The sequence below is a fragment of the Xyrauchen texanus genome, chromosome 41 (assembly GCF_025860055.1).
Source record: "Xyrauchen texanus isolate HMW12.3.18 chromosome 41, RBS_HiC_50CHRs, whole genome shotgun sequence".
In the NCBI taxonomy this organism is placed as follows: Eukaryota; Metazoa; Chordata; class Actinopteri; order Cypriniformes; family Catostomidae; genus Xyrauchen; species Xyrauchen texanus.
The window spans coordinates 14,231,941-14,259,665 of NC_068316.1; the positions used below are offsets into that span (position 1 = coordinate 14,231,941).

The 27,725-nt window shown below is 39.7% G+C and overlaps 1 protein-coding gene across 5 annotated transcripts in view; it reads left to right on the forward strand.

Annotated features, from left to right (window-relative positions):
- The window catches only part of LOC127634067 (catenin delta-2-like), a 415,686-nt gene that overhangs the window by 138,124 nt on the left and 249,837 nt on the right, over nt 1–27,725 (forward strand). For 3 of the 5 annotated variants that reach the window (XM_052113475.1, XM_052113476.1, XM_052113477.1), the window contains one exon: nt 4,895–5,010. In XM_052113475.1, coding sequence (XP_051969435.1) covers nt 4,895–5,010 — 116 coding nt within the window. Of the gene's footprint in view, nt 1–414; nt 674–4,894; nt 5,011–27,725 lie in introns of those variants that run through there. The other 2 variants (XM_052113478.1, XM_052113479.1) reach the window with 2 other exon arrangements.

Here is a 27,725-nt window from a genome sequence, read left to right on the forward strand (position 1 = left end):
TATTTAAACATATTTTGACATAGCACCTTAGATAAAATTGATTTGTTTTTTTTTTCTGCGCTGCCATATCTCTAAGGAACACTGACTTCCAGGCTCGTATTGATGTGGAACAGACAGTGAAAGTTCTCTAGCTTTTCAGTGTGCCTGGGGAGAGATGAGAGAGAGGAAGAATGTATGAGAGAGGCATTTAGCGTTTCACCCCAAAGGCACTCGAAATTCTCAACCACTCCTTCGGTGTTTGAGGTGGTAGGCACAAAAAGTCCTGTGAAAAGGGGCAAGCGAGCCGACACAAGAGTGATTGGGGGGAGGCTCGATTTGGCAGGCTGGCTGGTGGGCAGGTCTTTCGGTGATGAAACATTGCATAAATAATATCGAAGGGGGCTCTGGGTCCTCTGTTGCTGTGGAGACCTTTGTGGCTGACTGAGCCTCTTGTTGTACGTGTGTTTGTGTGTGTGAGGTGCTTGGAAGCTGCGGCTGGCAGACTGGCCACGACTGTAATAAGTGGAGGAATTTCTCTAATGGGAAGAGCTAAGTGGAAGTATGGTCGACAGGCTGGGGTTACAGTGATCTTTGCGTTTGGTCCCTCTGCCGTGCAGTGCATGAGCAGGTAAAGCTCTTTTTCTCGCTCATTGCTGAGAATGGCAGAAGGACTGTAATTTTACTGATTTAAAAGGTACGTTTGAAGTTTCTGAATTTAAATGTTTGTGTGTTTGTGCTGGTGTTTGTGTATTATTCTGTATATGTGCATTGAGGTATTTTGCAGGTTCTAGCTTTTTTCCTTAGGGAGAGCTGTTAGTTTTGTGTGGTTTTAACTTTTTGGGGATGACAAGAGCACTGTAATATGGAGAACATCAGTAGCAAAGCTAATTAGATAATGTTTCTGTAGCTAAACATGGTGGCAGCAATGCCATGGAAATGGGTTTGATTTCCAGGAATGAAAGGACTGATAAATGTATGCACAGTCATTCAATGCAAATTTAATAAAATTTAATAAAAATGAAAGGGATAATGTATCCAGAAATCAATTTTTTTTTTTCATAATTTAATGTTTTTTTTTCCAAACCTGTATGACTTTCTATCTTCTGTGGAACACATAAAGGAGGTTTAGGCAGAATGACAGCCTCAGTCACTATTCACTTTCATTGTATGGGGAAAAAAGAAACCATGAAATGAAAGGTGACTGGAGCTGTCAGTCCCTAACATTTTGCCTAACATTTCCTTTTGTGTTCCACTGAAGAAAGAATGTCAAATGGGCGAGATAATAACACAGTTTAGAATTTTTGGGTGAAGTGTGCAAAAACTACAAGATAAACTACAAGCAGGAGAGAAAAAGCAAAAGAGCGGGTGATACAGGAAAGGGGTTTAAAATGTGTTTGGTGGCAGACAGCTGATCTGTCATGATTAAGGATGTGTGAAGAGAGGTGCTTTTGTATTGAAAATGGATAAAGAGTTGTTTTGGTGTCTGGGAAAAGGAGTTTGCATTATCTGATTTAGTCCACAAATGGCTTTCAGAGCAGGATCAATAAACCCTCCTATTGTACGACCCCCATATGAATGTGGTTATGGATCATTGATCCGCCTCCCTAGCTGTAATTAAAACAGGTAAGTGTGACGAGAACTCTTGCAGAGGTGCATCTGATTGGTTTCTGAGTTCCTATTTTATCCTCTTCTCCTTGGACTTTTTCTTGGCACTGATGAAATTGCAGGGATAAAACACTTTGGGATCTTTTTTAACTTTAACCTACTGCGACCCGAGTGTTACTGTTGTGAGCATTTTCAGTTCCCCTTTTTGATTTATCACTAGTAGCATCTAGTAAACATGCAAAAAATAATCTAAAAAGTCTAGAGCAAATAGTTTTTCTAAAAATTGATGCCAACATATGTGGACATCTGGACTAAGTTGTTACATTTTTAATAATATCAAGCAGTAGTGAGTCAGATTTTTGTTTCCAGGAGTGTTGGTTATTCATGTTTTTGAGACTTTACATTACATTAGAAATGAGAAGCAAGAATTACAACATAAAAGACAAGACCAAAAAAACAACAGGGAATATGACAGAGCCCCCACCCCCACTTTTAAGGAGCGGATTCCAGATGCTTCACAAAAGGCAAAATGCAACACAAAAAAAACTAATTGTCCATGGAGTTTAGGGGAAAATGGGTGGTTCAGAGGGGCACAAGGGGCAAACAGGCAGTTCCAGGGGGAATGAGGGGCAAGGAGAGCAGAGGAACATAGCAACACAGGGAGGTTTGAGACTGAGTTGAAGGCAGAGGGAGTGAGGACCAAGGAGACCAGAGCAGATCTGGCAGAGGGCCAGGAGACCTAGTGGACCAGTGCAGATCCGGCGGACGGCCAGGACACCAAGAGGACCAGAGCAGACCAGGCGGACCAGCAACTGTGCGTTGATCAGTGCCATCCTGGGCAGCAATGAATCACTGGCTAGCTGTGTTACTTGACTCAGCAGCTGAAGATTTTGGTGTTTCACTCCACCTCAAGGAATCTGGGGAGATGGGTCAAATCCATTGATGAAGCACCTTCATCGAGTGCCAGAAAACTCGGTGGCCGCAATCCAGATTGAACGCTGGGAAGATTGAGCAAGCCTGTTATGTGGACCCTGAGACTAAGGCAGATTTCAATCTTACTGCAGAGCCTCCCAGCTAACCGCATCTCCTACGGTATTTCCACTTAGGAACATCGAAAAGCCGCCAGCACAGTTAATCAAGAATGTTTGTTGGGAAGGGGGAGGACAAATGTGTGGTCCTCCCAAATCAGATCTAGATAGTTCAGCAAATGTGCTTTGGATTTCAAGCAGCAGAGTGTAGCTATTCTTGATAAAGAAACACATATGAAGTACTAACATCAGAGAGGAGAGTAGATGGCACACCACACACACTGGCACCATCTTAGTAGTCATCTTAACGTGACATTAAATGTCAACTGTCAACTTCAGCCAAGTCCAACCAGACACTAAAGGATGTTTCACTGACCACTGCTTGCGCCTCTCTTCAATCAACATAGGATGGACTGCAAAGACTATAAACTAATCATTATCATTGCAATTAAATGATTATCCTTACTTTTTAAACCTTGCCTTACTAACATATTCAACACATGACTATTATAAAGTGCAACGGTGTCCGTCCACTTTTTCAGCTGTCTTGGTTTCAGAAGTATAATTTTTTTTCATAGGAGTTCTTAGCCATGAACCAAACCAACCAGTTTCGAGGTGAATCACAAGGATACAAACTTTGATTTGGAGCAAAAAGTATTTGTAAATCAGGCAAAAAAGCCAAAGGTACAACACTGTGTATTAAACATCCTTAATTAGAGAATTAACAACAAACCCATAAAACATTGCAAATGATGTAATCAAATTAAAAAAGATGGAAAAATAAAAAACTTTTGATTTGAAGTTGTTGATTATAAACAATATATTTAAAAAAACATTGCAACTTTAGATATACACACATATGGTATACAGGTATGTAGGAGAGTGTAGGGTGACCAACTTGCTGTGCATCATTGGAGTTGGTGGTCGCTGCAGAGTTCCTTTGATGCACATTGTTTAACGTGATTCTCTGATTAGTAGAACGTTTCCCTTTAGAATCATGGGTAATGTAGTTCTTCACCAGGAATTCCACTAATAAACGAGATTTTTTTCCAAGTGCAAAATCAAATAACATGGACTAATGGCTTCAGCAGAAGCATACCTTCAGTTAACATCCTCTGAGCTCACAGTAGGTCTGTATTTTAAGGGTTTTAAGTTATTGTTAATAATCAATTCCCCTATGGATAAAATGAATGGGATATTTACTTGCAGAACTAGGCTGTTGCGCTATATTGCAGCTCAATAATATTTAAAATATGTACATTAATTGTAATGCCAGAGGAGGATGGGCTTCCCTAGCTACGTAAGTCGGGTTCCTCTAAAGGTTTTTCTTCATCCATTACCTAAGCAGCATATGGAGTTTTTATTTTGGCTTGTTCACTGGGGACTTTTAATGCATGGTTTTCTCTAAAGCAGCTGTGCAGCAAAATATATTTTGAAAAGTGCTATACAAATACAATTTACTCGACTTTTCTCCTGCTCCAAAAACATTTATATTGTCTGAGAATGCATTTGAACATCAAATGTTCTTTTGAAGACTTCTGTGGAGTGGGTCATTGGAGGAGAGGCTGCTGTCTGGTGCAATGCCAAGCCTGGCAAGGCTGGTTTTAGGTTGCAGGCTCTTGAAGCTTGGCAGCCTAGAGGGGGCAGTTTTGGGTTAGCAGTCTAAGTGATTATATGTGTCGTCTGCTTGTAGAATGAGCCTTTATTGGAGCTGATGGTGAACTTTCTGTCCCTAATGAGGCGTTAGCAGTAATTATCACCTCTCTGGGCTGGCCGGAGGTCTGCTCGCTTGATTTACTGTATAGCTGGTGAGCATTCTAAAGAAGTTCTCTATGGGGCTAGAGATTATTTAATCAAAATAACACTTCTAGTGTTTTTCAACTCATTATAATTATAGGACAGAACAGAACAGAACATTCCCTCTATAGAAATATGATATGGCTGTGGAACATATTATGACATTGAAAATAATTATTGGTGCGTGCTACGGTAAGGGATACGATTATCAGAGATTTGGGGATGGGCTGTTTCGATGTGGGCCAGTAAGAATCCACCTAGTAATGCCCTAGTAGCAACCACCCAGAACAACCTGCAACCATATAGCATGATGCTGAAAACACGTAGAATACTTAACAGCATAAAAACGCTCTAGCAATCATGAGTAGGACCTATATTTACAGTATAACTACATTGAATAATTAAGCCTCAGGTAGTTGTAAGATATATGTTTACTGACCGTCTTTCCCTCTCTCTCTCTCTCTCTCTCTCTCTCTCTTTCTTAGGAGCTTCAGTTTGAAAGATTAACGCGAGAGCTGGAGGCTGAGCGTCAAATAGTTGCTACTCAGTTGGAACGATGCAAACTGGGATCTGAAACAGGTGGCAGCATGAGCAGTATCAGGTAATGGTAATGTACTGAGTGGGTGTGTGTAGTGACTATATAATGCTTCTACAAATCTCTCTAATTTGACCTTACTTTCTGATGGATGCAATAGTTTGTTTATGGAAATGCTGACAACGTTCTTGACCACTTTTTAAGGGGAAGAGTGCTACATTGTAATTGAGCTCACATTGGGATTTTATTTACACACCTCAAATATTTAGAATGTGAAAGAGAGAATCACATATGTGAGTGGGTTGACATGATTTGCATGCATCAGAGCTCTGTCTGTGTATATGCTTACAGTATGCATCAATTTTTGCACACATGTGTACATGTGGTCGTGTCACATGGAGGCACCCAGGCTAGTTTCCACTTGAGAAGAGCAGGTTTCTTCCCAGAACCACACAGACATTTGCTGCATGAGGGAGCCCCACCTGAGCTCCCCACACACTATTACACATACTAACACACATACACATGCTTTTTCCATTTTTTTAGAATGAAAAAAACATTGTATTTGCTTTATTTATAAATCATTTCTCCTATTAAAGACACTGCTGAATATCAGCATTTTTATCAGGTTTTCTGTCAGCTCACTATAAAAGGCCAAATGTGTCTCCAAAAAGAAGCTTCTTGCATTTTAGTATTGAATTTGCATTATTTATTAATTGTTTTGTCAATTGTGGATGTACCAGAATGTCCCCAAAGAGAGATTTTGATAGATTTTGCCAACTTTTTGAGACAAATTTGTCCCCAAACTATAGCTACAAACATACAGTGCACATTAATTATTATCTTTTTCACCTAGTAGTGTCACTTAGTAGTAACAAATGACTTGGCTGTTAATAAATAGCATTAATAAACCATTCTTTACTCATCAATATGCAGTTTTCTCTCAAGTGAGTTTTACATTAGCTTCACTGAAATTCAATAGCAATTAACAGAAATTAACTAAATATTTATGTTTAATTTACATTCCTCACACTTGTTAATTATGTTAATCTCCAAGTAGTTTGACATTCCGAGAGACAGGGGTCAAATCAGATGGGCACAAATGGAGATATTAGGCAGAGTGTTAGTCTCAGTCACCACTCATTTCCATTGCATCTTTGTTCCTATAATGATATTAAGGTGACTGAGGCTGTTAATCTCATTTTGACACAACTTATTTTGTGTTCAGTGGAGTATAGAAAGTCACACAGATTTAGAACAACATGGTGTTTAAATGATGACAGCATTTCATTTTTGGGTGAACTGTCCCTTTAAGTATTTCAGTTCAGTAGGACTGTTAATGTTTATGCAAAACAGATAGGAAGCTGTCTTATATTTTAACATACATCTCTACTCCCTATTTGTGGATATCTTATATGAAAGGATTCAATCTTTCAGCATTCCAATGAAAGCAACAGGGGAAGAAAGGATTGAAGTGTAGTTGTGCTCAGAGCCTCAAGGTTGCCATTGAGAACATGTGCAGGAAGGAAGCCATAATGCTACTCAGCTACATAGAAGTGAACCATTCCAAAAAAGCAGGCTGTGTCTGAATTTCATACAGCTCATGATTCCAGTAGCCCTTTGCAAAAGGGCTTATAAAAGCTGTTTTCTCGGGTGTTGTACTGTTTGTGGTTAATGTCACGATTAATGTCCACAACAAAGTCAATGTAAAGTAATCTCAATGTGAAATGTAATTTTCACCAGCATTACCATACGGGGGGGACAAACACCTCTGTTCTTTTAGAAAAGGCAAATGGAATTGGCAAGTTGAATTTGCATGCCACTCCCCTGGACATATGGGTATAAAAGGAGCTGGCTCATTTAACTACTCATTCAGGTTTTGTGCTGAGAAGCCAAGACAGGGTCCCGGACATCCTAGTGGGTAGTACAGCATTGTGGCAAGACCACAGAGAGAGTCTATGAGGGAAAGAGGCATAGACTAGGAGGATTCAGCCTCCTAGTGCCTTTCAGGAACATGATAATCAGGTCTTGCTTCCCCAAATATTTACACCTTCTATGTCGTGGTGCGCTGCTATAGCAGCTACTTGCACCTTCAAGATGGAGGGGGACAGCCGCCTCTACTGCAGGAAGTAAAGCACTGACCCAACTGCACATATCTGGGGGTCTTCGCCTCGGAAAGAACACCAAATTGCGAACAAACGCCACTTCAAGGCATATGGCTGCCTTGTAGAGGGAGTCCTGGCTTGAGTGACCATGTCTACCACCGCCGGTGGTAAGCCAGTTAGATCTTCTGAATCCCGTCCAGGGGCCAGACATGGAGATTCCAGAGGCCTGGGCACGGGTACCATATGGTGCCCCGTCCCTGAGAGAGGTGATCCTGCCTCAGTGGAACTTGCCAGGGAAGAGCTGTCACGAGGAGCGTGATATCCGAGAACCAAGTCTGAGTGACCCAGTATGGCGCCATGAGGGTGACCTGTTCCTCGTCCTCCCTGACCTTGCACAAAGTCTGTGCAAGCTGGCTCACTGGGGGAATTCACATCTGCACATTTGCCAAGGTCAGCTGTGTGCCAACGCGTCTGTGCTGAGGGAAGCCCCTGTCGGAGAATACCAGAGCGGGCAGTGGGAGGATTCCTGGGAAGCAAACAGGTCTACGGACTCAACTCCAAATCAGCTGGACCACCTGGGGGTGTAGTCTACACTCTCCCATGAGTGTTACCTGCCGCGACATCGCATCCGCTGTATGGTACCCGAGTTGCCGTCGCCATGTTGTCTGCTGGACCAACACGTGCTTGCTCCGGATAAACAGCAAAAGCCTCCGCAGGGTGAGCAGTACCGCCAAAAACACGAGACAGTTGATATGCAAACACAGTCGCGGTCCTGTCCAGGAGCCATGTAAGTACTGCGAAATTTAAGTACCGCAGCCCGTCCGGGATTCTCCTCCCAGCCCTCCACAAGGGGACAGAGTGGTCTTAAACCAGCTCTAGGGTTCCTGCGGATGTCTTCCTCCCAGGGTCGTCCATCATAGGGGAGCCAAGGAGCCTTCCTCGCCGGTCTTAGCACCTGGCTGTGAGGCGGTGGGGCGTCAGCTTCCTGCTGGGGGCTCTACGCCGGGGGCGAGGACTTGGCTCTGGCTGTAGCGGAGCCGTCTGGGCATTTGCCACCGTAGGGGGATGCTCTCGGTGAGCAGACAGGTTACATGATCTTGAGCTGTGCCGGGGCAAGATGTGCTGTATCAACTCTGTCTGCTTCTTCACAGCTGGGCGAAGTTCTCGACAGTGTCGCTGAATAGGCCGCTCTGAAAAATGGGTGTATTCAGGAAACACACCTTGTCGGCATTCCTCATCTTGACCACCAAGATGGATATTGCCTGCCCGAGTGCCCGCACCATGACCTTCGTCGCCCGGATGGTGATGTCGGTCGCCCCGAGGACTACCCTCGTGCCGCTCTTCAGTGCCTTGGACAGGTGTACTTGCAGGAGGGCCATGGCTTGCAGGGTGGAGGCGGCCTGTCCAGCAGCACTTTAGTCTTTGGTCGCCAGAGACGACGTAGTTCTACAGGGCGTTCTACGTTTTGCGGGCACCAACTTATCCACCTGAGGAATCACCATATATCCCTCGACCGCCCCGCCATCGATGGTAGTGAGAGCAGACGAACTGGGGAGTCAGAATCAGACAGAGAAAGGTGTCCTGAAAGTTCTTTGTGCACTTCCGGGAAGAAAGGGAGGGACGGGGGGGCGCAGCCATGTGTGGTGGTTCAGGGGTGGGTGGAGGGTTCCACTCCAGCCCGACACTAGCGGTGGCCTGGGCAAGAAAGGCAGTCATCTCCACGTCATCTCCACACCCCAAGGTTGCAGCCCAGTCAAGTCCTTGGTGTCTGACATCACCAACGCGCTCTCCAATGCTGCTATTGAACACTCATCTTGCTTCCGAGCTCCGAAAGAGACATTAAGCTGGCACTGAGGCGAGCTGCCTGTCTCATCCCGGAATTTGACCGGTGCAAATGAGCATGCTGAGGAATGGGCGGACCCGGCAGAGCCTCACCCATTGGAGTCCCCAAATCACCTCCAGATTCAACCGACCTGGCCTCGTACCCGTAAGTAGAAGGGGGGCAGCTGGAGTGGCTTTCCCCCAGAAGAAGGAAAGCCATGACCGCAACGTTGCCATGGTCATGTTTTGCCTCAATGTGATTATGGTCGAGGCACGTGATTAAGGTGAGGCAGTGATTGTGGCCGTCAGAAGCGGAGAGATAGCAACCGCAACCAGAAATTACACACAGATGGAAAGGTGTCTTTAAAAAGACGGAATCTGTCTATGCGCGCTCTTTTAGAGGATATATACTCTTTTATTTGTAAGAAATATAGCTGTCGAAGTGCCCAGGGGCGTACTCTGCATAAATCATGCAGAGGGAGAGAAAGCCACTGAAATGTGCTGTATATCCAACAACATGCGGTTCTTAGTGAGGTGAATGGACCGGCAGTGGAATTTAGTTCTCTGTGAATCAACCGCTCGGCTCCGAAGAAAAAATCTGAACGAGTAGTTGCGAGCCAGCTCCTTTTAAACCTGTATGTCCGGGGGAGTGGCATGCAAATTCCACTTGCCAATTCCCATTGGCCTTTTCTCAAAGATCAGAGGTGTTTGGGGCTCCCAAGTTTGACCCCTAGTGTCACTACATCGACACAAAATCAAGTGAGTGACAGATAGGGAAAATTTGTTTTAATGACTTCAACCTCAAGTGTATGTAAACTTCTGACTTCAACTGTAAACTATGGCAGATTACACAGTGTGTTAAAAGCCATCATGAATACAGTAACTTTTATATGCATAAATGTACAGGTTTAAGATTGTGTTGTCATTTTGTCTTTTGTTGTTTTGTTTTGTGTATGTTTCTTCCTTCTGCTGCATAGTTTACATACTGTTCGGTTTGATAATTGAGTCAGACAAATGGCTGGCTCACCAATGTTTGGTAGAAATTACTTGATTAGCCTGACAGTTTGGAAGCCTGAACAGACTTGAGATGCTATTACAGTAGACTGGCCTTGATTGTCAAATGGGTCTCCTGAGAATTCTGGGTAGAGTTGATATATACCCCCTCGGCTCACTAGGTGTCACATTCAGGGAGATACTAACAGTACTCACATTGACATTACCACTAGAGATGACCACAATTGGTTGACAATTGATGAATTATTGTTAATAACTTAATCAAGGGTATTTGCCATTATTTAATCACAGATGCACTTTTAAAGGCTAGTTGCAAGAGTTAGGTGTCATTGTTTTGTGCCAAATTAAGTGTTATTTTAATTTATTTCTTAACAAAATTAAACAAGTTGGAGACTTTTTAGTATTTAATGTTCTGTTATGTCGAGTTTTTGTCATGTTTACTTTTTTGGGAGGTTTGGTCGAGGATAGGTACATTAATACTAAAAATAAGTGTTTATTGCTTTTCTCATGGATTGTTATTATACTGACTGAATGGGGATCTGTAAACGCAGCACCATACTTTTTATGCAGTACGTAAATATATGTATAATATGTGTTTGGAGCTAGCTATCAAGAAGCTGCTATGTTGAATGTGTTATTTGAACGGATCAGATTTAAGTTAGGTTAACTTAATTAATTTTGGTTTTCACTACACAAAGTATTTGAGTAGAGCCTACATTTAATTTTCATGTCAAAGAAACTAATCTTCATTGTCTGGAACCAATGTCCACAATCGAATTGTTAAACCAACAAATGTTTTTTCAGTGGATGTGTGTTTTGCGATATTATCGCTAATGATTAATCGTTTGTTAATTCTAAAGTTAATCGATTATGAAAATTCCTGAAAATGTACATCCCTAATTCCCACAAAGGAAAAATAAATCTCAAGCTACAAGTTTTGGTGATCTAAAGCCTTGGTAATTTCTTGTAGCAGCAGATGGACTTTAAGAAGTTTACTTTCCTGAACATGAAATAAGCTGGAATTTGTAGCCCTTTACAGTTTGTAGATAGTGAAAATACCCAGCAAGCTCATGAAGTTTCTCACAAAGCAAAATGCAAATGAGACATTTTTGGAATTTATACCAGATGCTGAAAAGAATCATGTCTAATTGGGAGACTCATTGGGTGAAAACTAATTTAAATGGGCTGCACATATAATGTTGCCTTACTTTGGGCCTTTGTTTTTTTCTGTTTTCTGCAGAGTTGAGTAAGCAGTGATGTGATTCATGTGTGTTCATGTGTTTTAATGTGTGTAAACCTAACTGTTGCTCTTGGCTATCTCCACACTTACAGCAAATGTGCAAGGCTAGATACAGAATACAGAACCCAGGTGCACTTTATTCTGTGAACAAAAAATCTAATAATATTTAAGACTAAAATATGCTTGACATGACTCTGAAACCTGTCTATAAAATGACCAGAGAAACTTAGGACCAGTGTTGGGCAAGCTACTCAAAATTTTTTGCTAGCTAAGCTACCAACCACTCAACAGAAAGATTTGGTATGCTAAGCTAAAAGCTACACTTTAGGAAAAAGTAGCAAGTGACACTACAAGCTAGACGCCAAAAGTAGCGTGCTACATTTAAGCTACTTTTTAAGGTTTTTTTTTTTTTAACCACAGATGCACAGAGCATACTGTCATAGACAAAGCACCTAAAAGACGTATTCACATGACATTTATAAAAGCCATGGTACAGTATTTTTCTATACAGTATATTACAGTTTAGTGCAGTACAGTATACAAGTAGACAGTACTTGCAATACGGATGTGCACATAAAAACAGGCAAACATGTAAATTCATATTTAGACGTGCTACCTATACATTTTATTTTTCATATTTATACTACTACCTCTACAAAAATGGGTTCAATATGAAAAATCATGATTTTTACATTTCATTTTTTATATTTGTACTACTACCTCTACAAACACGTGTTCAACATGAAAAATCACTTTTTAATTTTTTTTTTTTTTATGTTTATACTACTGCCTCTACAAACCCATACCCATTGAAACATAATTTCATTTGTACATATCTGTATAAAAACTCTGCATACATTCAGTATACTATTCATCTTATCCTGTAATTCTTTGTCTAGCAGTTGTATACTGGAAGCTAGAGAGAGATAGATAGAGAGAGAGAGCACACCTGGGCAGTAAAAAGGATTTCTTATGGTATCAGATATACAACAATTTATTTACCATTCTGTAGTTGTGTTGTGCTTCAAAGTACATCAGAAAAACCATGTTACTACCATGGTAATTCGATATATGATTACCATATTCGTAAAGTATTGTATTTACATGGTGCTTCAAGGTAATTCGCTATATTACCACATTAATATTACAGATGAGCATTCATCAATAATTTGGTATTTGAATATTTAAGTTCATAAAAACAAATATTCTAATTTTCTGTTATTTAAATGGTGGTAATTAATGAGAAAGAGACGTTGTAAAATATTTTTTGTAGTCATAAAGGTTGCATCACCATTAAATAAAACAAGCTTCTAATTATATTCAAAACAAGCTTATATCATGTCCTGATGTTTTTATATATATTTAAATAAGCAATTTGTGAAAACAAAAAAGAATAGATTGAAAGCATTTAAGCTCATGCCAAGCGAAGAAAAAGAAACCGCTAATGAAGTAGGCTGATCAAGTTAATGTACAGGATGACTATATAATAGTTATCATTTTTAAATTGTATCTCATGTCATGTTTTTGTTGAGAAAAATAAGCATGTCCTCATACTCTGTAAACTATACTCATTTATACACACCAGTTTAAATGAAGGAATGTCCCTTACCTCAGCTAGCATAGTCTTTCTTGGATGCCATGTTTGTTGTTTACAGAAGTGTCATGGGGTTTACATCGCTATGGGGACGCTGCTTTCTGATGAGCTGCACATATATGAGAGTAAAGTGTACATCGCTTATCCAGTACATTTTAACAGGAACCCAGCTTTCTCACAGTAAGCCACATTCTCGCAATAACCCTATTTTCTGGTGTCCATCTGAACGTAATGAGTGACAGAACCGTTTGCTCAACAAATGTTATCAACTTGTGTCCACACTCAACAGCGCCACACAGTGCATTCTCTTATAACTGCCAGTTTGACTTTGTTCAGGATTTAACATGCATATCACTGTGTACATGGCCAGCAAAGCAAAACTTTGCTAAATTCGAATAGTATTTTTACTATTCAAATAATTATTGCATAATGAATATTCGACTACTCGTGCACATCCCAAATTCATATACCTTTGTATTAACATGGTGCTCCCAGGTAATGGTACATGTCCAAAAAACATGGTCATGGTACATTGTGGTCATGGAAGTATTTTCATGTAGGCTAACAAGTGTTTTGAAACTGTTTTGGTTGGAAAATGTCTTTACCTGCAGAAGTCCTTCACAAGCTGCACACGTATTGAACTTAATGAAGAATTTCTTCATCACTGTCAAACAATAGGATGTATTTGCATGTTTGGTTTCCATTGATTGATTGTAGATCCACTGCAACCAGCATTATCTTTATTTACAGTGTAATAAAATATTACATGAGCTTGTTGACAAGTGAGAGCGTGCGCTAAATGATTCAGCAGCGCAAGTGCAAGCTTTCTGAAAAATTCAGACTACTTTCCTATCACGTTTGACCAATTTATTGAAAAGAACTGACTCAAACGAGAGATTCATTTGTAATCGAACATCTTTATTTTTGATTCAAAACTGGCATTAGTAAACACCGGGCACAAGGGATGATGTAGCGGTGTAGCTTTTTTCAACGCTACGCTGCTATCTTGTCAAAAATATAGCTTCACTACTGAAAAGCTACTTGATTTAAAAACTAGTAAAGCTACCGTTTCGTTGCTTAGAAATGTAGTTAAGCTTTGCAGTTTCTGCAAAGGACGGGATAAACACAAGATGTAACAATGAAACAAATGAGTTCTAATATATTTGGAAAGAAATATTTGTTAGCATTCCCATTAATCTAAAGGCAGTTGGGCTAGTGCATGCACCCCAGAGATATGTGACATGGATTTGTCATGTGAATTATCACTCGTTAGATTTTGTGGTTTTAAGAGAATATTTAAAAATGTTTTGTCATTTTAAAAACATCTCCAATCATATAAGTAAATACTTGCTAATCATATGTTGCATGAAATAAATGTCTTAGAAGACATGGTTACATTTGAAAGGCTGTTAACAGGGGAAACGTGCTTTTTGCCATCTTATAATAGTGTAGTTCCGGCATTTACCAGTAGGGGCTAACGGGGTGACGATAACTCCTGACTGCCTTAACAAGACAAACCAATAGCTGGGTTTCCATCCATATGTTTCCGATTTTTTAAGAGCATTATAATATCATCAAGGGGTTGTCAAGGCTCACATGCATTTACCAAACATTCAGCTCTTTTCTATCACAGCTTTCTCCGTTCTCTCAGATGGTCAAATATTTTGACTGAATAATAACCTTTCTGAGTCTTTATTCTGTCAAGAATACATTGCTTCTGTTTGTCAGTTAATCTCCTAATGCTGAGCGTTTGGAATAACTCTGAAGAGAGATGGCAAACATCAGGAAGAGAGATAGACTTGCTTCTATCAGTCAGCTGTTTCTTGCAATCAGCTCACTGTTCGGCATTTCAAACAGTGGCTGTGTCTCAAAAACAAGTAAACTACCTATCTAGATTGCATTTTTGGTCAGCAGCATTTTTTTGGAGTAATAAGCACATTCATAAAACACAAGGTTTTACAAATATACAAATATAAGTATCTAAATATCAATGCAAGAGAGAAATTGCAATTAAGAGAAAATCATGCTTTAAAAAACAGATGTACAGTGATAAAGGAGTTACGTTTTTGTCTGTTCTCACCCAAAACTAAATGAATCGCTTTAGAAGACATTGATTAAACCACTGGAGTCTGATGGATTATGGATTTATGCTGACTTTTTCTGCTCTTTTAGAGCATCAAAGGCCTGATCACCGTTCATTTGCATTGTATGGGCCTACAGAGCTGAGATATATATTTTTTTAAATCTTCATTTGTGTTCTGCAGATGAAAGAAAGTCTAGGATTGCATGAGAATGAGAAAATTATGTGAACATTTTCATTTTTGGGTGAACTAACACTTAAACACAGCAGACAGAGGAAAGGCTGTATGTCTCTCTCTCGTTGTCTTCCTCTCCCTATCTTTCTAGTTTCCTCCATCTTTCTCTCTTGGCACCTGGGAAAAAGAAGGCTGTTTAGTGAAAGGTCATCTCTGAATAACATGTCTGACTATTTGTGCTCTTTGTGGCCAATTCCCCAAACGTCTCAGCACTAAACACAGAGAAGGGTGAATGTCTATCTGAATTAAAATTTCTTCACCCAAAATACCTTTCACTGACTACATATTAACATGGGCTTGATGCTTCCAACCAAATGTAATCTACATGTGCTAATCTATGTACTTTTAAAGGGATAGTTCACCCAAAAATTGTGTCATCATTCACTGGTTTGAAACCTGTACGGCTTAATTTCTTCCATTGGACATGAGGAGAAATGTTTAATGTACACTGACACATTTAATTTGAGCAAAGTCCAACAGAAAACTGTTATATTTAGATTACTAACATTGTTTTGTCTTTGTTTGTTTTTTTTGCATTATTGCAACTCTACTTAAATTCTTTAACTGTAGGTAACAGCCATCTGTTCATTAAAAAGCATCTTTAACCTGTTGTTTGCATGCACGCTTGTGTGTGTGTGTGTGTGTGTGTGTGTGTGTGTGTGTGTGTGTGTGTGTGTGTGTGTGTGTGTGTGTGTGCGCCTGCTTGGCTCCATTCAGCATCATTCCTGTTAAACATCTGCTATTCCAGTTAGGTTTGCTCTGTGTGTGCTGGTGGGCTGCATTAAGTCTCTTTTCTCTAAATGCTCTCGGGCTGAAGGCAATGTGTTATTATTCAAATTGGATAATGGGTTGCCAGTCAATGCTCGGCACAATAATGTACAGTGGTGAATTGCTTCACCTGAAAGCATGACTGTCCATTCTGCTTGATCAGATGTTCTTCACATATCTTTTAAATAGCAAAGGTTGTGCATTAAGCGTAAAACGGTAGAAGTTATTATCCTAAAGAACATGACAAGGCAAACAGGAGTAGAGTGCAAGAAAAAAAATGGAACAATCAAAAGATTTAATTGAATGTGCTCTCATAGAAAGTGCTACATAAATCTCTTAGTCTGGCCAGGACCACCATTTATTTGTATATGTGTATTAGTTCCTCATTTATTTGTTTCCCTTAGAACTTTAAGTCTGTGAGGCCGCAACCAGGGATACCAAATATAAGAGTTACGTTATTTAGCTCAACTGTGATTGTTTCATTGCTAATAATTTGATCAAAGTGCCGCCTATATCCACAGTGGTGTCATATCTGGAAAATGGCAATTGGAAGGTTTGTCTTTATAAGCCTCTTGGAACCTGTGCACATAATGGACTAGGATGACTCGCAACATAATTAACTGTACTTATAGAATGGCATTACATCATCAAAGCCATTGCAATATTACCAAATGTGATTACTACTCAGAAGGCTTAATTTTCAATTACCATGACAAGGTAGCATGTGGAACTGAATACTAAATATAATGGCAATACAGTATACAGTATATATGTTAGGGATATTGTACACTAAATTCAGCTGCTCATCACAAAATAAACACAGACAGGGAGATCAGGACCCAGATCTGAAGTGAACTGATTTACTAATTAGAATCAAATATTCTAGGGAGACATTTAGTTATGTAATGACGGCACAAAATTGCTGAAATTAAACAGACACTTATTTTACACTTTAAACACAATTCATTTAAAGCAATTTAAATAATATTTTACTATATATTGACAAGGCATTAGGGATTTAAGGCTTTAGAGTTTGCGAATGACATGGGGAACTACCACTATTTGTTAACTGGTTAAGTGGCATAGTTATTGACAAAAGCTTATAACCTGAAAATTAATTGAAAGTTATGGCTCAGCGGTTAAGGCTCTGGGTTACTGACCAAAAGATTGGGGGTTGAAGCCCCAGCACCGCCAAGATACCACTGTTGGGCCCTTGACCCTTTCTGCTCCAGGGGTGCTTTTTCATGGCTGACCCTGCGCTCTGACCCCAGCTTAGTTTGGATATGCGAAAACAACTGCATTTCATTGGCTCTGTACCTGTACTCTGCACAATGACAATAAAGTTGAATCATAATCTTAACTACTAGATTGTACATCAAAATGTTACATGCAATAGTGAAAGGTGTACAGGCTGCTGCTACTGAACCTGAGATTCCATTACCTGAGCCGAACAAACAAATGCTGATGAGTAGATAAGACAAACATTAATATGCAAATTATAATAATGAAGGCAGAGGACTGAACTTGACCTCCAGATTAAAGTTTTATTGTGTTTAAATCCATCATTTGCATGTGACAAGCTAAAAAAAGGGAATTGTACTGTATTTATACTGCTTAAAGGTAGTGTAAAGTGTTTTGATAGCTACAGTAGCTGGTTTAATGAATGACTTTCATTACCTTGCAGTGCCCTGTGAAACAGAGCACATTGATTTTTCTCCTTTCTGTAGGGCATATTGGTCAGAGAGAGAGAGTTTGCATGTGCGTGGCACATACGAACACTTGCTGAACCATGAGGTCAGTTACAGGGGGCACACGCCAGCATTTGTAAAAGCCCACAGTGGTCAGCACTTTCTCTGTGTACACGGGCCCTGAACTAATTAGAAAGACCCAGAGTGTGTGTCATCTAATCTCCTGTTCTCCCAGGCCCCCCATCACACGCGGTCAACTGCTGAATGCCACACAGAGTACCAACAGTCTGCAGGCTAACTGGCCATGTTAAGCACACTGGGTCATTTGAAAGGATTCTTCTTTAGTGGAATAAACTGTTGCCCAGTTTGAAAGAAATTAATTAGACTGGAGTTGACACAGTCAACTAGGATGAAGTGTCTTCAGTTTAAGTCCTTATGTGTGAATATTTATTGAATGAAAACAAGCATGGAATCTTTATTGCAATTATAAATAAATTAGCATTTTTTAGCTCAAGTTAACACATTAATGCAAGCGATTAATAAAAAAATTATTGTAATGAATTTTAATTGCGATTTAACACATTTATGGTTAATGAAGAATAAACCTGAATATTCACTGGTCGAAGTAGGGTGGAAAACTTTGCGATGTGTCCGCCCGGAGTCAAGTACTTTGCAGCCTCTGAAAGCCACAATTGAATTACCACAGAAGCACACCAAGTCTTACTTATCACATAAATGCAGAACAAGATGTTGTTTGCAAGCACTTTCATGTGGAGTTCAAAGTGCCATTTGATTCTGGCATTGACGCCTTGAATTGTAAATGTGGCTGCACGATTGCTGTAGCAGATAGCCACTGTCTAAAAGTTTCTGTGACATGATGTCACCATAGAATGGTGAGAAGAACTTATTATAGGTCTCATTAGATTCTGCTCACTGTAATACAATATTTGTATATATTGCAGTACAAAGAATTGTAAAACATTTTTTATTACAAAATCAGCATAAACTTAAAGCGCATTAAACTATTAAACATTAATTTAAATATAAAATAATTTCAATTATGTATCATTATTTTTTACAATCATAAATTTGTTATGCAATACAAAGATAAATAAATAATGCTAAATTAGGTTCCATTTTTTAAATATGTATATTTTTATTTTATTTTAAATGACTCATTAAAGGCACTGTTTGCTGTAGTGTCTGAGACTTTAGAAGTCTTTCTTATTGCAAAACTTGTTTGAATTATAATTTGAACTGTTTTACATACACTTTTGTTACACTTGTTCACTCAATGAGTCAATGGTTGTATTTGAAAGCTGATTGAAGTTCGTCTTTAATGGGGAATCTCCGGTTAATAACAGCCTTTATAATCATGTTGAACAAACCTCCTGTAAGACATGTTTGATGAGTTCATTCGGGTCCAATCCTCTGCTTCCTATGCGGAAACCTTCTCTACTCTATTAATGCTGCTATTTACCTAGCCAGCTTGAACTCATCCCTGTGCAACCTCAGCTTTCTTTTAATCATCCTCCAGTCAGCATACACACACACACACACACACACACACACACACACACACACACACATATATATATATATATATACCGGATAGATATACAATCATACAGGCCTGTCTTCCTGCCAAGTGACAGATTTATTCCTTGACTCCACCACCCACACACACCCTCTAAAATCATTGGTTGTCAAGTGTACTGTAAAAACACAATGCAATTATACACGTAACACACACTCTCACAGCGTTTGCGATGTTTTGCCCGATGTCATACTTGCAGTTACTACCATCTATGGACCCACCATGGTTTCTGTGGTAGTTTGATCTGACGGAGGTTTAGTCCAAAACTGAGCATTTTTCACATGAAAAATTGGTAATATTAAAGTGGACCGGAGAACAGAACATGGTACCAAACTCAAAACTACCTGCTGGAAGTGGTCTGAGCTTACTTGCAATGGAACTGTGTCATGGTTTTCATGAGTGAGAAAGCAACCTATACTCATGTCCAGATAAAATGACTTTGCATGAGTTTTTGCAGATTTAAGCATGACGACATCATCAGTTACACAAAAACACATACATGTGCAACTTGAATGGCTGGGGAACATAAGCAGCGCTGCAATTTCATTGCTCACAAACATCTGTCTCCTCAAAAAAGACAGTTTACGAGCAAGAGACATTGTCGCCTTTTCCTGGACATGCAAATTTCCTTATGCATGCGAAGCACAGAGGCGCAAGTGTCATTCCCTCTTGTGAGCATAACGAATCCACCAAGGCCTGGTATGTACCCCCCTTAATACTCACAGGTATGTGGTACGTCCCAGCTCAATCGGGGGTGACCTGCGGTATGTCGGGGACCCAGACCAATGTCCCCACCTCCATCACAGAGCATTTGTCCTTGAAGTGCCCGGGCTCACCGCAGCCCCAACATACAGGCCCAAGCTTCATGCCCTCACTTGTGGTTGCAGATTTCGTCATCGTGGGAGCGATTGTGGGGATATAGAGAGAGAGAGAGAGAGAGAGAGAGAAAACTGGTGAGTGGAGCAGTCTCCGAAGCCGGGGGGCTGGTATAGGATAGAAAATTCCCCATTTCTTGGGAGGGGTAACAGGATGAGGGGAAGGGAGAGAGGGGAGAGAGAGAGAGTGATAACGATACAGGCTCACCGGCCCCTGGATAGGCAGCCATGTGGTCCTCTGCCAACTGCACTGCCTCCTCCACCGATGCCGGGTGATGGCACTGGACCCATTCTAAAGTTTATCTTGGCAGGCGTGCAGTGAATGGCTCCTGTCAATCCTTGGCCTGGGCCTGTAGGAGCTCTAGAAAATGCTGCTCTTGGGTGAGGAGAGCCTGATGATGTTGCTCTTGAATGCCGGCAAGGGCACGGATGACTTCACCCAGTGGTGAGGCTCCATAATGGCACTTTCTCCAATTTTCCTGGGTTTCGACACCTGTGTAACAGATCATAATAAGGAGAAAGCAGGAGCAAGGCGAACAGTTGATGTATCATTTATTTTACACTCAAACAAAGAACAACCTTCCAGTGGTAACTTAAATCAGGCTTTCTGCTATACACACTAATGCATCTTTGGGCACTCCAATATACACAAACACGCACGCACAATGGTGGTTATGGCCCTGCTATTATATATTTTAAAAAATGAACATGTGACTTTCCCATTTCTTAATTACTAATCTGTCTATTCTGTTCTATCCACAGTCCATACAGCAATACCCATAAAATTACACTTACATTATACTAGGGATGCACCGATCCGATACCTGGATCAGTATCGGCTCCAATACTGATGCTTTTAGATGGATCGAGTATCGGTCCAATGAGCCTGATCCAAATCCGATACTGTGTGTTAGTCATGTTCATTACTGTCAAGCTCCAAAATGACATAAAAGAACCATGAAAACATCACTAAAGTATTTCATATGGCATTTTATTCAAAGCCACTTGAAAACGTGCAATAGCTCTGTGAATCACATAAGGCTGTGTTTAATAAGTAAATATATAAAATACCTTCACTGGAGGTGCTTTTTTTTTTTACCAGAATTTGACACTAGCAAACAGACACACTTACAGTACTTCCTAGAGTGTTCAGAATGTCAAAATAAAAGCGTGAGGAAAGGTGCATGATTGAGATATATTACTATTATGATATATTATTATTATTTGTTTACAAATAATAATAATATTTAATTTGAATGGATTCCAAAAAATAACTGTGAATGAAAAGTGAGCTGATATCTTATAACTAAATTGAAAAAAAAAAAAAAAAAGAGATCTTAATCCTTTAAAGTCCAGATACAAGTTGAAAACTTTTGCAAAAAATAAAAAGGCTTCTTTTCTACTGATGACTTATACTGGAATTGCAGTTAATTTAGCTGCTACATTATCCAGTGTACTAGAAGTTTCTTTAATAAGCTATACATTTATTTTTGTATACGTGTAGTTAGAGGTTTGTGTTTCTTTACATATTAAAGAGCACACTCCATTAGTTCCACACAAAAATGTAAAGATATTCTAAACTGATTATGCAAAAACCAACACTGGTATCGGATCGGTATCGACCAATACGGAAATTTCCAATATCGGAATCGGATCGGAAGAGAAAAAGTGGTATCGGCGCATCCCCACATTATACTTCAGTGTTAAAGCTGAAGTATGTCATTTCTGCGACACTAGCACCACCGAACGCAATTGAAAAAAATAAACAATGTTTTCAAAACAGCTTTCTGAAAACACCCTTCGTCTGCTGTTGTTCAATCTCTCTGCTTATTAAGCTGGAATAGAAGAAAGTACAGTATTTTAACGCTGAAAAAGTTTAAACGGCTGAGCTCATAAAAAGATTTGAGAGATGTGAAAAAAACAGGGAGAAAGTGAGAGATTGAGTTACAGAAGAAGAGTGTTTTAAAGAATTGAGTGGTTGCAGTGCAGATGAGTTGAGAGAGGGAGACAGAGTCAAGAGAGATTGCAGTGGCCTCTGGCTGCTAGTGGACTTTATTTTCACAATGATGCTTTGGCATTTGGCTGCTGCCTGGTTATGTACTCTAAAGAGATTCACAGCCACTGTCTGCCTGCCGGTTCACTGATCAAACACATATTCAGAAAACTACTCACCTTCAAACAAGCAAATGACTGGTAATTTAATGATTTTTTACACTCACAGGCACAAACAAATGGACATTTGACTGGATGGCTGCATTTATACACAAGCTCACACAATTGAGCAACACACTAATTCCTGTACACAGAGGCATGACTGAAGTAAACATGATGTGACTTTTATTTGGCTGAAGGACTTCAGTTGGCTTTACAACGTTTGAGATCATCTTTTTGAACGTTTGATTCAGCCATCAAACACACACGCACGCACGCACACACACACAAACGCACACACCCACAAACACAAAATGCATGTTTCACTGAGAGCCATGTACTGTATGAATTAAGAAATATATGTTGATCAGATTTATGCTCGCTCTATTGTGATATAGGATTTAAATGGCTTCCTATGAAATGGAATAGTTTGACGTGCAATACTATAATAGTTTGATATAATTTAAATTATTGTGATTTTTCAGAAGGCAATTTACTTATAACAATTTAAATGAATGCATTGGCTAGTACCTGGTTAACTCCTGGTGTGTTAGCTGGATTGTAGTGTTTTTCACTGTAAAAGACTCCTAAATCTGTGGTGTAGGACACAGCAGTCAAGATTTGCGAAAAATGAAACTCAACTTTTCTCGCTTTTGATAATAACTGTGGCCATTAAATTATTAGCTGGTGGTTTTTTAGGGTTCAGCACACTTGAGTTTGGGACATAGTGCCTTTTCTAGTGCACTTTATTCCATGGCTATTACTGGGGTGATTATGGAACCCATTTGGAAACTGCAGACACCTTCAACAGAATTTCGTTTTATGGACTGAAAGAGACTAAAAGTCTCTTCCCTCAACAGTAAGTAGCTTAAGATCCTATCTGACTCCCTCTTTCAATACTGACTCTTTTTTTTTTCTTTCTTTCTTTTTTTTGTCTAGTGATCGGTTCTTGGTTATTTGAGGAAGATCACCATTCACCCATGTTTCAAATCTGTGATTTATTTATCACCCTTCTTTTTTTTCTCTCGTTCTTTTTCTCCACTTGTTTGTTGTCACCTGGAAAAGTTCAAATGAAGTTAGGGGTGATGGTAGTTTAGTGGTTCAGTATCCGGTCTGTTAAATCAAAAAATAATTTGTTGAATTACAAGATGGAGCGATTTATGAATTGGACTGTTTCTCAAACTTTTCTTTCTTCTGCAGAGCACAATTATTTTCCACAGATTTTCAAAGAACACAGATATTTTGATATGGGGTGTTTTTGTCCAGACAATTCAAGTCAATGGGGTCTAAAACGTTCAAGCTGCAAAAAGGACATAAAGGCAGCATAACGCCGGATTCACACATAGCCTACTCTGTGAGAAGGGTGTGAGCAAGTTGTGAGCAACACATTGCATTTCGGCTTTCACATTGGTTGTGTCTCTTTTCTAGGTCTTTACGACAACGACGGGCAGTCACGTGCACTTGTTTATCAGCGTACTTGGTCGTGAATGGTTAAAATATCAAAGTCCCTTTCAGCGCAAACCAGTCCACTCGGTGTCATCTTTGGAATGCTCTTGGGCAGGCTCTTATCTACTTGATTGGGAAATTACTGAAATTTCCAAAAGGTTGGTCAAGATGCAGACCTACAAATTGTAGTGTATAGTTGGTTTGGTTTAAATATTGTTTCTTTTCTTTTTTTTTCTTTTCTAAAAACTCCTGATTATTTTAGTTTTCTACTGCACCCAGAGCCGCTGAGTTCAGCATGAGTCGTGCGGCAAAAATAGGCTCAGCAAAAATCTCCTCACTGCTGCGTCTGGAACGCTTCACTTCACGACTCACGCTTGCAATGTGAAGGGTGTAACCTGTTAATACAGCGAAACAAAACCGAAATGAAAACACGCTGCTCATGCAATGCTTACGGAGGATATGAGAAACTGCCGTAACAGTAATCCATATGACTCAAGTGGTTTAATCCATGTCTTCCGAAGCAATGTTGTCAGTTTAGGGTGAGAAATAGATCAAAATGTAACAACATTTTTGGATCCCAAAAAACATAATATATCCTTAAAAAATGGGTTTGAGATGGCATAGGGATGAGTAAATGATGAGAGAATTATCATATTTGGGTAAACTATTTTTTTAATGCTACCCAAATAAATTAGCCTGCAGATTACAAATTACATTGATTTAATCTTTTAGATATTTTGGCATGATACAATACTGATGCAGTTTATTGTTGAACATGACAGAATGAAACTCTTCAGGCATTACTCTTGAGGAATGAGTTCCAGTCACTGAACAACAAAGATTTCCGGTCATTTTATGCATTTGCAGTCAGCAGTATTGATAGAGTCATAACAGAAACATGAGTCTTCTCCTGCCGTGCAGAAGCTTGTGTAATCTACATCACGTCTTCCTCTGCCAAAGATCGTGCAAGCTGAGAAATGTGATTACAGTTTTGGTTAGAGGCCAGATGGGATTGCAGACAGAGCGAGACAGAATGGGTGTTCTTGTGTGTACATGAATTTTGACAGTATGGTCCAGCTTTCCTTCTGTTTTGGAAGACATCACAGTGGTGTCCACATGCAGTGATGACCGTCCTGCACTGCCCATCTACGCGTGGCTGCTTCCTACCCAGTTGAGCTGAGCGATTATCTACGGCAAGCACGCTGGGACATGCTCAATCTCATTAGAAATGCAAATGCGTACTTATCTTGTCCAAACAGTAGATAGTGGCAGAATCTAGATAAGGCCAGTCCTGCTGCCAAAGAGGGACAACATTGGATAATGCCCCATGTATTAAAACTGGCCGAATAAGCCCACCTCCTACCTTTAACATGGCTGATGCCCCAGCATATAAAATTGTTATACCTGATATGAATTTTTTTCCAATTCCAAAATCTTTGAGAGTGCTGAACAAATAAAAATGATCAACTCTATCAAAAGCCTTTTCTTGATCAATAGAAAGTACCCAAAGTAAAGACAATATAGCTCTTTTACAACTTGTTGGCAATTCCTTATTTTCAAAAGAAACTTTAAAAACCTCTAACATGTCTTCTTTGAATAAGTCCCAAAAATTTTTATAAAATTCTGCAGGAAGTCCATTAATACTAGGGGCCCGACCAACAGAAAGTTGTTGAACTGCTTCTGACAATTCCTGTATTTGTATTTCAGAGTCTGGTTTCTTTTGCTGTTCAGCACTCAATTTAGGCAAATCCTTAAGTAAAAAATCCATACTAGGGCCATCGCACTCTTGCGCTGCAAACAGTTCATTATAAAAGTCCATTGCAAGTGTCTGCATCTCTTTTGGATCAGACGTCAAAGTTCCATTAGTTCGTTTCAGATGTAGCATCCGTTTTCTTCTCTTTCTAGATTAAAAAAGAAAGAACTAGGAGCGTCCATGTCCTGCATGTTCATGAAGAAGAGAACCTAAAGCACTCTTTTTTCTTTAACATTACCACTTTTTTACCACTTTAAACATAGTCCTCTTTCTATTTCACAAGAAGAAACAACAGTCATCTATAAAATTTTTCCCAAATAAAATAGCAACACCCCCACTTACATTAGTGCCATGACTAAAAAAGATATTTCCTTCCCACAACATTTTCCAGTCTATTTCATTTGTCACGTCACTATGAGTTTCTTGTAAAAAATGTATATTGATTTTCTTAGTCTGAATATATTCTGATAAGACTGCCCTTTATTTTGATCCCTCCCTCCATTAATATTAATTGTTCCTAATGTTAAGCTCTCTGTGAAGAAAAAGAACAAGAAAGGAGAAGGAAAACTATCTAAGACAAGACAGAAGATTCACACCTTGTGACATTAACATGGTTTGGTTAGTCTTTTGGTTGAGGTTTTCCCTCTCTGTAAGTTTGTGACAATTTTCTTCAATCTAAATCTTTTCCTTCTACTAAGCTCCTCAAAACCCACAGACTTCTGTATTTTCCCCACTGAAATCAAAAACTTATTGATGTCTGGGAAAAACTTTTGCACTTCAACTGTTCTGCCAAAAGTTTCATCTAAGAAATCATTAATTTATTTTACAGTTTACAGCTCTTCATCTCCACACTGAGAAGGGATGTCTGACATTTCAGAAATATTGTCACCATCACTAGTTCCTGCCTCCATCTGTGAAAGAGAAGACTATTCTGCACTTGTATTACCCTCACCAACAGTTTCCAGAGTACACATAACTTCAGATTCAACACAAGCGGCATCTGTCATTTCACTATTATCCTCCACCACTTCACCAGCTGAACTTTCCTCCACCACTTCACCAGCTGAACTTTCCTCAACCACTACACCAGCTGAACGTTCCTCCACCACTACACCAGCTGAACTTTCCACACTTTCCTGCACAACCACACCTGGTACATTCTCGTTTTTGGTTACATTTTGATCTTCCCCTGCTTCAACCCTTTGTTCCTCTGCTATTGGCACTACAGTTTCAGTCACATTATTCTCAGTCTGGGTTTTGTGTGGACAAGAAAATTTCTTGTGTCCAATATCTCCACACTCGAAACATTTCAGACTGCCAGTACTCACATAAATCATGTAGGATTTCCCTTCATGCTGAACGTGGAAAGAGATATCTAAAGATTGCGATTCCAGAAACATAAACACCTGGCGTCTAAATGAAAACACGTGCTTTAACGCTTGATTTTTACAACCGAGTTTTCAGAATCTCAGCAATTTCCGTTCAATATCACTGTTAGATATAAACGGCGGGACATTGGAAATAGTAACCCTCGTTGAGAGTGAGACCAGCGGTGAAATAGCAGAAAAAACTTACCCACACGCCGCTCTCAATTAGCCGACCAACCAAACTGCGCTCCTTCAAAAAGATCACAACGGCCTTGTTCATTCTTGAGGCCGAGATGATATTCTCAAAGCCAATCTTTTCACCCACAGCCACGAGCACATCTTCCACTGACTTGCCGGCATCAGGCATATACCTGTCTCCATGACGGAGTGAAAGAGAAGAATTCCACTCACTCAGGTGAGCTTCCATCTCTACACCCTGCCACGAGGTCGGAAAACAAACAAACAAACAAACAAGCAACAAACAAACACACACAGAAAAATAAAACAAACACAAACCAGAAGAGAAAGAGAAAAAACAAACAGACCAGCAAAACACTTACACGCTCACACACCCAACAATCCCAACATGCAAAGCGAGAGAGAGAGAGAGAGATCTCTAAGATAATTAGTGGAGCTTCCCTACTTGGGGGTAGAGATTTCAACAAACCCCAAAGTATAAATCTTTGGCGCATAACTCATCCTACACCATTTGTGGACTTCAATAATACTTCAAATCATGCCTTTTATTAATGAGAGGTGTGCTGTTACTTACTTTTTAACAATCAAACTATTTTGGAGTCTGATCGAATGCAAAAAAAATGGGAAAATGTTTGCTAAATAAAATTGCGTTTCACATATCGCAACAGTTTTGTGTTGAAATGTCCAATCAGTGGTGATAAAAGAACCCTGAACCTAAGCCTAACCGATGAAAACTAAATTGCTGAAGCAACCACATCATTTTGTGGCGCTTCTATGACACTTTCGACTCACGCGTCGAATCTTCTGCTCTTCAGAATTCGTACCTTTGCATTGCAAGTGTAATGCTCA